General features: G+C 36.4%; 1 protein-coding gene across 1 annotated transcript; it reads right to left on the minus strand.

Moving 5' to 3' along the window:
- Window positions 1–5,012: 5,012 nt before the first annotated feature.
- Window positions 5,013–6,125, minus strand: LOC144971680 (uncharacterized). Its single transcript, XM_078912753.1, has one exon. The coding sequence runs from the start codon at window positions 6,123–6,125 to the stop codon at window positions 5,013–5,015; it is 1,113 nt and encodes a 370-aa protein (XP_078768879.1).
- Between the last annotated feature and the right edge of the window lie 6,434 nt (window positions 6,126–12,559).

The raw sequence follows: 12,559 nt of genomic DNA on the forward strand, positions 1-12,559 counted from the left end.
AGGGAGGTACATACTGTGTCTTCTATCCCCCCATACCCTTTTTCCAATTGTTTCCTGTCATTGTCTTGGAATGAGATTACTCAGTTTTGTCCTGATCCTTGCCGGAGTTCCTTGGCTGGGAGGGAAACAGTCGAATGTATAGTTATAGTTTTGGGAGATGATATTTTTTTGCTTGTAAATCATCTCTCTGTTATGCATTGTATTATGTTAAGTTTACATATTATATTATATGATTTGTAAACATTTCAGTGTATTCCTCTTAGTTGGGACCTGTGCTTGTGTCTGGATGAGACTTTTAGGTGATCTCAAACTTAAGTGCTTTGACGATGTACTCTTGGAATCTACATCTGTTCCCTATTTGAACCAATTCCCCTTTGTCTTACCTTTTCTTTTGTGCTTTAATTGTAATTCTAGAACTTTTTACTTTCCCATTTTCTTCCTTTTTACTGGCGCTGATATGACCTTAATGTGTTGCAAGCGCCGTAAAACCCTTAAAAACAAACAAAACAAAGTTTTGCTTCTTTGTGTTTTTGCATTCAGATTTTAGAGACATGATATTTTGAACTAGAGCATTTTTTTTCACGGAATGTGCTCAAAGCGCATAACAAAGCGCCACAAGTCAGAAACAACAATAAACATGTTGGACATGGTTTGATGTTTAGAAGGCAAAAAAAAACAAAAAAACAAACAAAACACAACAAAAACTAGAGAATTTATATAGCGCAATATCCACTAAACGTGCTCAAAGCGCTTTACACGGAGTCCCCCGTCCAACAGCAACACTTAACATGTAGACGGGACATGACGCCTATTAGGCGATATTACAATTGTTATCGGACAACGCTGTTAACGGCCACGTACTCATTCTACACCTGCGTACGATGAGAGAAAGAGAGTAAAGAGCCTTTTCCAAGGGCTCAACTATGCGCCGAGCGATGCTCGAACCCAGGACCTTCCGGTCCTAAAGCGAGTGTCGTACCATTAGACCACATAGCAGCACACCAAGGCAATTCGGCATCTTTTTAATTTACAACAATAACGCCTTAACTGGCCACATCTTTACGGGTCTGATAATTCCAATTGTTTGGAGCTCATTGTTGTAATGGAAATTCTCTCAAAACAACGCAAAATATTGGCCATTGCTTCTTCTTCTTTCAGCTTATCCCGCATTTTGCACGGTTGCCATAATCAATGCCTCATCTCCATGCATCTCGGTTCATAGCATCATCTTCATCAAGGCCCCGTTTTTTTTCATGTCGTCCTTTACCTTATCCAACCATCTAGTCTTTGGGCGTCCCTTTATTCCTCTTTCCCGCTAATTGTATATTCAATACTTTCCTTCCCACGTACGCCCTCTCTCGTCTCTTAACAAGTCCGAACCATATCAATCTATCTTCACTCACCTTTATTGATAGTCTTCACTTCAGTTAACCTTCGAAGTCGTTCATTTCTCACATTTTCCAGCCTTTTATGAGATGCAACCCAGCACCTTGTGAGGCCGGTCCCCGATAAATGGGGAGTGTTTGCTTAGGAGGGCCATCCTGGCAGTAAAACTCGAGCCACAAATAATGAATGAATGAAAACATTAGCCATGATAACAATGTTAACTCAAGCCCATAAATGCTTTTAGTTATCAAATAATATGTGTATGTTACCAGCAGACATGTTGTCAGCCCGAGTCGTTTAGACCCTTGTCCTGGAATGCCTGATAGTCATGAAGGGAAGTAGAAGTCGTGACGTCACGCCTTCCTGTGTTCCGGTTCCAAATTCCTTGTAAGTGTGTAACCAATCCTCTGGAGGTGTAACAATGAATAGGTTGCATATTAAAGCATACGTTGGCATAACTTTTTTAGCAATAGAATGTATAGGCTGATTCTTAAGATCACGGGGCGTAAAAGAGCGAGGGTGGATGATCTTTAATGACATCAGAATTTATTTAGGCTAAAAAGTAAGATACCATGACTAAGAAACCAGAAGATCAGTTTCACAAGCTATGTATCCAGTCCTCCGGATGACTGGTTTCACACTTCCAAGGAGATTGGAATCAGTATCTTGGCATCGCACTATTGTGTCCTATTGCCTTGGTCCTATTGACTTCGAGTTGTCGGGTATATAGGGCGTTTAAGCCACAAACGTAAACGGGGAATCTTATGGCAGTAGGTAACCAAAAAGGATTTCCCAAAAAAAGCAGAAAGAACCAAATACGAACCAAATGTGGATTTCCACCATACAAGCTTAGTTTTAACTGTTGGTTTTGCCCAACTAGTGAAACGAACAGCCAAAACTGAACATGCACAGGGATCTGTTTAGTATTGTTAAAGGAAGAGCTGTTGTAGAACGAACAATTGTTTCTTCAAAGTGTCGGAAACTTCTGGAGTTGCAATATAATAGTGTTTTAATTGGAGAAGATGCGTATCTATGGCAATCCATGTCAAATCGGTAAACATCCTCTTGCCCATAATGGAATATAACTTAAATTTGTCTCAGGTTTTCCCAGATTTCTATCTTTAGTTAGATTATAACATCTCATTATACGCTCTCTAACAGACTATAAACTTTTAAATTTACAGTTTTGTGTATTTGTACGATTGTAGTGGCGGTGTGTATTTTATTTCAATCTAGAGGTTATATTTAAACACATCGACTGGGTGGGGATCCTGACCTCTCATAGCGGGCAGGGAGGTACATACTGCGTCTTCTATCCCCTTATATCTGTTTTCCAACATGCTTTCTGTCTTTGTCTTGGAATGGGATTACTTGGTTTTGTCCTGGCTCTGGCCGGAGTCCTAGCTGGGAGGGAAACAGTCAAATGCATAGTTATTGTTTTGGGAGATGATATTTTTTTCCTTGTAAATCATCTCTCTGTTATGTATTATTATTTTTATTTTGAATGTATAATGTAAGCATTTGAGTGTATTCCTCTTTGTTGGATTTTGTGCTTGTGCCTGGATGAGACTTGTAGGTGATTTCAAACTAAGTACATTGGTGGTATGCTCTTGGAATCTACATCTGATCCCTATTTGTTCTCAGTTCCCCTTTGTCTTACTTTTTCTTGGGTGCTTTAATTGTAATTCTAGAACTTTTTACTATCTCATTTTCTTCCTTTTTACTGGCGCTGATATAACCTGAATGTGTTGCAAGCGCCGTAAAACCCTTAAAAACAAAAACATAAACACATCGATGCGTTTGTTTACCGACTTGACATTGAAACCCACATAAGGAAGTAGTCCCGTAGTTGCATGTTTCGATATCATCATTGTAGTCTAGGGTGTAATATAAGATCAAGGCGTCTTGCAACCAGGATCCAAATACTAGTTTTGTAATTGCCACGTGAGAATATCTGAGAATATATAATAAAACACTTTTTCTAAGTCCTCATTGAATGTTAGCGCCATTGATACTAGATAATCGAAGCTCTCAAAAGAATCAAAATCAAGGAGGACACCCAAAGAATCAAAATTGTGTGATTAGTCAGCGTATATTTTCCAGTCGAGGACGAGGCTATTGTCGATGGGAGTCAAGAATCGCCCTTGTTCATTTTAGATAGGACGCAAAAAGAAAAATAAAGAAATAGAAAAGCAAGCTTTAGCAGAGATTGTATTAAATATTTTAATATTAGAGAGATATCAGTCGGATACATCATTTGACACACACATTTTAATAAACACCATCGAGATGAGAAATTTATTGTAATCACCCATAACAGTCAATAAATGTGTTGCCAAGCTTTTTGAGGGAATTGAATAGTTTGTATATGATTCGGAGGAAACTAATGTACATGATGACGTCTGTTCGGAGATATTACAATTTTTTCGGACAGAGAAAATGCCGTTAACGGCCAGGTACTCATAGGTTAAACGCTAGGAAGCCAGACACAAGTGACGACAGCACGCACTAGCGTACGTTTAAAAAAAAAAAAGAAAGAAAAAACCCAACAAAAAAAAACAAAACAAAACACACAAACAAATAAATAGTAGATAGCGCATTTATCAAATGCAATATCCACTTATTTAAAGAAAATGTTACTGCTTGAAGTTCGGAGGAAAAAATAAAGATAAGTATTGAACCGTAAGCTTCAATTGATTAGACGAAGACAGATTCACCTTGACTACGCAATTCACACATATCTCATTCATCCTTTGTGTTTCATTCATCGTGTTTTGTTGATAAAGGGGAAACTCGAAACGTTCACAGTTTATCTATCCGTCTAACAAATTGAAGCTTACATTTCAATACTTATCTTTAATTATATTTATATATTTAAAGATCACGTTTTCTGGCCAAATTTTTAAACAATTGTTTCTTTCCAAGGGACGGCATTAACTGGTTAATTTAGCATATATTATAATCTTGCCAGCCGTTTTCATCTCTGGTTTCTATCTAAACTTTTCATTGGTCTGCGTATTGCTCTCTTCCCAGAGAGTAAGGGGCATTACTACAGACCTAGTGAATATTCTTTCATACTTAATGGCCAGCCTCTATAAAAAAAAAACAAAAAAAACAACAAAATTTAAACTCTCGGTTCAGGTAAGTCGTATATGTAAAGAATTGGGTTTTTTTTAAAAAACATTCCGCATTACTTTTTGTCTTTAAAATTCTCATTCGGTTCAAAATGTTCAAACGCATTATCGATTAAACATGCTCAAAGCGCTTTACAAGGGGTCACTGACCAACAGCAAGAACAAGATATAGGGAGAGACATGACGCCTGTTAGACGATGTTACATTTCTTTTTCGACAGAGACAACGCTGTTACCGGTCAGATAATCATTTTAAACCTGAGTACGGTGAGTGAATGTGTGTAAAGAGCCTTTTCCAAGGACTCAACTATGCGCCGAGCGAGGCTCGAACCCATGAACTTCCGATCCGAATGCAAGTGTCATACCACAAGTCCACATAGCCGCACAAAATAAGCTATATTGGTATATTTTTAGTTTAAATGAATGCATTGACTTTGATATGATTATTGTTGCCTACAGTGTAAATTGGTCAGAACCGTCTTTTGTAAAATATTTATTTCTCATCAGTATCATCTTCAAATCCAAACATTGCTTTGAATTTTTTCCTGTAGCTGACGTTCACAATGAGGTACACCAATATATTGACAGAGGAGTTGACTACAGACGTGACCGCTGCAAGATTCCAAAAGAACACGTATAGATTGCCAAAACGTCTTCCCACGTTGATGTCGGGCATGATCTGTTTACTGTAGACGCCCAGAAACCGAGGCATGTTACAGACGGATAGAATGATGGCTAGGAATAGTACGACCTTGACCAGGCGGCCCTCACGTGACGACAGTTTGGATTCTGATTGGCTACCGTCTTTGTCTTTATCCTGGAGTGGCTTTTTCATTCTGATCTGCGAAGACGACTGTAGCCCATATATCATCAACACGACACTGACGAATACAATGGTCTGGGACGGAATCGGTAAGATAGCCCCGTTAGCGATATCGATATAAATATTGATATCATTCCGATTCTCGGCAAACGCTAAGACCAGTTGATCAATTGTTCTATTTTGGGCAGGGATTTCAATCTTCTTACTGACGAGCCACTGTGTTGCAATGACTGGAGCATGGACGCCGAGAATTACGATATAAATAGTGATCATCCCAAGGATGCAACGCCCGCGTGTAAATATCTGTTTCACTTTGAAGGGATATACCACACAGACGCATCTTTCAACGGACAGAAACGTTGTCACCCATCCTGAAATCAAATAAAAGATGTCTCTAAACCAGCCGACGAAAATAAAGTGAAAAGCAATGGGATCAATATCTCCGTACGGATAGTACAACTCCATCACAAAGCATAGCGTGCCAGCCAAAGCAAATGACGTCACTAGGAAATCAGTGACAGCCAGAACCATTAACCCAATGCTCATGCTGTCCTTCAGACCCATTCGGACGAATATGAACATGTTGACAACGTTCCCGGCAATCCCGAAAGCCGCGATGGTTCCTCTAATGATGAGGTTCATGGAGATATGGATCATATCCATTTCGTTGTCCGTGATCAGAGGACTACCGAGTTCTTTGGAGTCACCAGGGCCATCGTCACCGTCGCCAATGGTGTTTGGAGAATGTGACGAGGCAGTTGTGACGTTAGTAAAAAGAGGCATTATATCTAAAGCCTGATTTTTGTAGGAAGTTCAGAATTTAATAATCAAAGGTACAAGATATGTTGATCAAGTTAAACGGTTATAACCAAATATACAAAATGTGTTAGACAATGTAGACGATTATAATCAAATGTCTAAGATTTGTTGGTTAATATAGACGATTATAATCAAATGTCTAAGATGTGTTGGTTAATATAGACGATTATAATCAAATGTCTAAGATGTGTTGGTTAATATAGACGATTATAATCAAATGTCTAAGATGTGTTGGTTAATATAGACGATTATAATCAAATGTCTAAGATGTGTTGGTTAATATAGACGATTATAATCAAATGTCTAAGATGTGTTGGTTAATATAGACGATTATAATCAAATGTCTAAGATGTGTTGGTTAATATAGACGATTATAATCAAATGGAAAAGACGAATTGGGTAGTTTAGATTATTCTAGTCAAATTCAAATGATGATGATTTCAGGAAATCTACTGTTTTGGTTAAATTCTAATACATAATAAATAAGGACGAAAATATCTGACTGTCGGAAAGGGGTCGGTCTTTCTCGGTATCTCTTCTAAAACAAAATGTAAAGTATTTTGAGTAGAAGACCGAGTGTGAGTTGAGTTGGTTAATATGTACTTCGTTTCCATTGAGTGTTTAAGGGGTGGGTGATGGGAGGAGTAATTATTATGGATAAAGCCGCCAGAGCGATTTTCAAAACAATTCGGAGCATTTTTACATTGTCAGAAAATAATGCATTTTGAATTAACACCACTTTCATCATTTTAGCTATTGCCGTGACAAGGTCTTTTTTTTATAATCAATGATCAACAAAGAAATCAACTTGAAGCACTGCTTGAATTTCGGTGTAATTATTTTATTCTATTTAACTCACTAAAGGCGTGTTTGGGTTGCACTCTATTCTATTATGAAATATTTCTGTATTTACCGACAGAGCAGTAACATTAACTCACTCAACCCTAACACCGACTATATCCGTTGTTTACTCGAGTTACTTTTAACCCATGCCGATTTATTACATTTTTCTGAGACAAAATATAGGCGTTGTATCAAAGCTAATACTTTTAGTTTTTACGTGTTAATGATAGCTGAAAAAAAACTATCTATGTACATGTTCATTTTTAATTATGGAATGACATGTATTTCAAAATTTGGCCAAAAATATTTGTCCTTCAAATATCGATTTATTTAAATTACCCTCATCTTGGAAAAAACTCTCAAACCTGGAACCCCGTCACAACTCTAGGATACAACTTGCAAAAAATACTGAAATAATCCATAAGTCAGTCGCAGTGCAGCGCCGTTTAGTGACCAATAGGAGGTTAATGCTCTTGATCAACGAATAACAGAAATGCCAACGGTAAGGTGCTAATTTAGGTCCTCAGTGTGTAAGTGCATTTCCTTGTTCAATCGGCCATCTCTTAGTTAAGAGTAAAATCCTATCCCGCCCGTTAGGGGTTAACTCACTCAACCCTATCGATTTTTGCTACTTTTCAAATTTGGAAGAAATGTATTAAAAATGAACATGTAGTTTTATTCAGCTATCATTAACATGCAAAAACTAAAATCATTAGCTTTGATACTGCGCCTTTTGTCTCAGAAAAATGAAATAAATGGGCATGGGGTAAAAGTAACCCTGGCAAAATACGGATATAGTCGGTGTTAGGGTTGAGTGAGTTAAATTCATAGTCTCAATGCATTTTAAGATTCAATAAATTAAATGCGATTGATAATCTTGAAAGTCTGTCACATTTTACAGCCATCGACGTTCTCGTGACTCACCACTCACAATGAACACTTTGCATTAGTCTTCAATGATATCAATGACTCCCCCTTTCTCCAACATCGCAATAATTGAACAAAATTGCAGTCAGTAACTTTTCACATATTTCACGCGAGATAATGTGGCAATTATCTGCATTTTGTCTACTGAACAAGGAGTGTAAGATGTCTTGGAAATATGTCATGAAACACGATCTCTTTTCACGTCACCATTAAATTCTGGGATATTTCATTGGAAATCGATAGGTTTCCCATAATATCCATTTCAGATGAGCTACCGATAAGCATCATAACATTACCCCAAGTTAGAGTTTCATTGTCTATCTATTCAGAAACTCAGAGCTTTTATAAAAAGTCAATAATGTCTGACGGTTTTTCTTTCTTTGAAAGGGTAAAATTAATCTAAGTGTCTTAGAATTTAGGGTCATGTGTCGTTGTAGATAATTTATCATTATGGTTAAACCGAAAAAGAAAAAATAATACCGTTTATTGACATATCTATATTAAACTCATGTGCGTTTTAAATGTCGTCAGTATTTCCGTAATAAAATGCAATGGGCTTATGTTGCGTAAGTCAGTTATTGTTTTTTTTTTTAAATTTTTAAATTGTAATATCGCTTAACAGGCGTCACATCTTGTTCTATATTATACGTCTTGCTATTGGTCGGGGACCTTTTGTAAAGCGCTTTGAGCACGTTTAGTGGATATTGCACTTTAAAGAAGCTCAAGTTTTTTGGAGTTTTTTTTCTTAGAAGTATGCAGCTGACGTCAGTGATCTGTTTCTTATTTGTTTTGTTTTTTTTAGACAGAAACAGGGTGATCAGTACTCGCCAAATTCTCTCTAAACAACTATAAGCAATTAGAAACAGTAATAAATAAAAATGAATGAAACAGCTTTTTAAAAATAACAAAATACCACATACGGAACGTTTTGGGATCAAAACCCTTTTTCTGTTTTATTCATGTTCGTATATTACTTTTTACATTCCACAGCTTCTACCAGTTTAGTATCATTTGATAAGCAACTCAAGAACCATTAAGGAATTGAACACTCTCCCACAAGAAATCCTAGATTTTACCAACACTAAATTTGGTCAAATATTAAACGTTTATCTTTCAATTCGAAAACACAATAATGGAGAAAGTCCCCACATAATTGTATAAAACCTGAATTGATGTCTAATTCGCCTTTTGCAGATAAACACGTTGAACTTGAATTTGAACTAATACTAAAAGGATCGAGGATGCTTGAGGCCTGGGATTGTTAAAGCACTAACGAAAAAGTGAACAATGGATGTTTCGTCTGCAAGCCCTTTGTCAGAAAAACAATAAACAAAGAAAAGTTTAAAATGAATATTTGTTATCAACGTTCCTTTTTTATTGTTTTGATGACGAAGGGTTTATCACCTGAACTTTCCATTTTTTAAATACTGTTTACACCGAAAGCTTTTTCAATTATCTTCCTTTAGTTAGTAAAGTTACACATTCTGCATTTGTGTGTTATTTAAGATTAATTTAGCACGTAGAACTGGTTAGAGAGTTTAAAGCACACCGAGCCATAGCATTATATCGGTTTATGAATCATAAAGTGTGGAATAACAATTGATTGCATTTTATCTACTGAACAAGGAGTGTAAGATGTATTGGAAATATGTCATGAAACACGATCTCTTTTCACGTCACCATTAAAGTCTGGGATATTTCATTGGAAATTGGATTGGATACTAGATTATAGTCACGTGTCCACTCTTTCCTCTTTTACCGTCTCTCTCTGCATTATCGAAACGTATCATTAGATATACTACGTCCGGTATTACTCTTTTTTCAATATTACTTTGTCCATGACCGAAAAGAGCTTTTGAGGCAAAGACTAAAATCTAGAGGTGCCTTTTGAGCCAAAGACGTTCGTCACGTATCTGTTTAATTTGTTTTATGTTTGTTGATTGTTTTGTGTGTGTGTGTGTGTGTGTGTGTGTGTGTGTGTGTGTGTTGGGGTCTTTGTTTGATGAAGCTGATATTCAAACCTGTTCTATACATTCCGCCCCAAAATGACGTCACAAGAACACTTAAGTATGGGATTATGATGACGGATATTTCCGTCGCAACTCGTGTTCTTTAACATATTCTTACATATGTATCTATTTATCTAATTTTTATTATTTCTCTATATATTTATTTATTTATTCAGTTATATATTTGTGTTACGATAGTTACAAGAGAGGATTAATTGAGCAAACTGCTAAGGGTATTAGCATCAGGATTTTATTCCATTGAAGAAAGCAGAATGTAAAATTTGACACTTGATTTCTTTAAACATAGTTGAACTTCTGTAAAATGTGCCTAAGTGTTATCCATCCAATTTAGATTAGATTAGATTTAGTATAACTCTCTTTTGATTAACATGAACAAAGAAAATATTAAAAACCTTCAAGTTGTACAAAATAACGCTGCTAGATTAATTTTGAAAAAGGACTTTAAAAAATCATCTGCATCTGATGTCCTCAGAGAGTTGCACTGGTAACCTGTTGAGAAACGCGCCATCTATAAAACATTATATTCCATTGTTTATAAAACACTAAAAACTCATGTCTCTGGACATTTATTATATGGACTTGTCAACTTCTATTTTAAAAGAAGAAATCTAAGGGGTTTGGGTGATATCATAATAAGACAATGCTGTTAACTACCCGGTACTCATTTTACTCCTGAGTATAGTGAAAGAATGTGAGTCAATATCATTTTCCAGAATACGGCTGTATTGTTGTTATTGTCTTTAGGGACTTCTCTCATTCATTTCTTTGAAAATGTTTTTATGATAATTATTTTTACCGGTCTTAGCTGGCAAAACGCACTGTTTTCATTTTGGCCAAAAATGTCCTTTCTCAAATAGGTACGTACAGATATTATATTAAAATGCGTCTTTACTTGCCGGGGAAAGCTCTCATACCTGAGATTTCTTTGCAGTCGCAGGTTTATGTAATGTTAATGATAATGAAGTGAAGGATTTCTGGGCAAATTGGAAAATATTGTGTTTCGTCTGAATTCCACAGTTTAGTCCTTCCCCTCAACCCTCTTGAATAGTTCTGTTTGTGAAAAAACGTGTCCCCTCCCTCCCCCTCCCTCCTGCTGTCTGCTCTATTAAACTTTTAAATAGGCTTTCATCTCTGCTTTTATCGAAATAATCAGACTATTAGTATTAGAGAATTCAAGTAGGAGAAAAGAAGAAGACGAAGAAGAAGAAGAAGAAGAAGAAGAAGAAGAAGAAGGAGGAGGAGGAGGAGGAGGAAGAGAAGGGGAGGAGAAGGAGGAGAAGGATGAGGAAAAGAATAAGGAGAACCTGTACTTAATATCTTAAAGAAAGAAGGAAATCTTGACGTTGTAAAGTTTATTGTGTATTCTTGTTATATGATTTAGATTTATCTTTTGGTGTAGCATGTTTGACTCTATTAAACTCGATGTCAGTCTCGGTGCACATATGTTCAGGTATGATAGCCAAAGACGATTATGGGATTGATTTAACAATGTTGTAATGGAATATATATAATTTGCGTTGGGTTGAGAGTATTTCATTACAACAATGAGTCCACATCAAATTTTGTTATCAGACTTGCATATAAGTGTACGTCGAGGTCAATCCTAATTTCAAGACACTCTGTCTGTGAAATTTGATGTTATTGACTAAATGATATAGTAAAATCCAACGGAAATTGTTTTTTTTTCATGCATTTATTGAAATAAAGAAGAAATATATACACAAACATGGCATCAAGTCATTATTTTGCACTGTACTTATAAAACATGATCATAATAGGATTCAATAGTCTGATGTCACGTCCGCCCAGCAACGAGCAGCCTGGTTCTAAACAAAGAAAATCGGTACTATTTATTCTTCATGCTGGCTAAAGCATTTTCATGTCATGTGATCAGAATGTATAAAAGTCAAAACATGATCAGATTTATAATGTTTTTCTCGTCTGGATGCACTTTTATGCTCGTCGGAGAAGTATTTCATAAGGGCGTCCGCCATTGTTCTGATAGTTTAGAATCAGTTACTCAGTTACTATGCGTCATTACGAGGGAAGTGACGTCATGACTGTTGAACCCTATATACAAGCATAAACGTAAATGTCATCTGTTTCATCTCCGAGCGATACCAGTTACTTGAGTTTTGACAAGTTTAGAGTTGTCCAATAGTTGAAATTATTGCTCCCTGGAAAATACTGCCTCTCCCAACCTTACAGAACTCTATTAAACACTTTCGTCAATCCGATCATTGCGTTCCTCCGATGACCCCACTAGTTTGGCTGTCCCACGCATTCGAAAAATGACGGAAAGAAGGTCCTGTTTTTCAAGTTCTGCTATGGACGGCGAAATTGATGACCTTAAGAAAAGCTCTTTATCCATGATTTCTCATCATATAGAGATGTAAAATGCAGACTGCTTAGTACTACTAAAAATTCGTAGTATTACGAATTTTTGGCTCCAGCTACAGAGCTGCATAAGTCTCTTTGACTCAATAAATTTGGTTGAAAAGGAAAGTTTTGCTTCTTAGAATCTATATTTAGAACTTTGGAGCATTTTTTTACCATGCCGAGAGTAAATTGTTTATTTGTAAAGCTATTTAAATTAAA

This window comes from Berghia stephanieae, chromosome 4, assembly GCF_034508935.2.
Source record: "Berghia stephanieae isolate SIO BIC M18660-M18661 chromosome 4, UCSD_Bste_1.3, whole genome shotgun sequence".
In the NCBI taxonomy this organism is placed as follows: domain Eukaryota; kingdom Metazoa; phylum Mollusca; class Gastropoda; order Nudibranchia; family Aeolidiidae; genus Berghia; species Berghia stephanieae.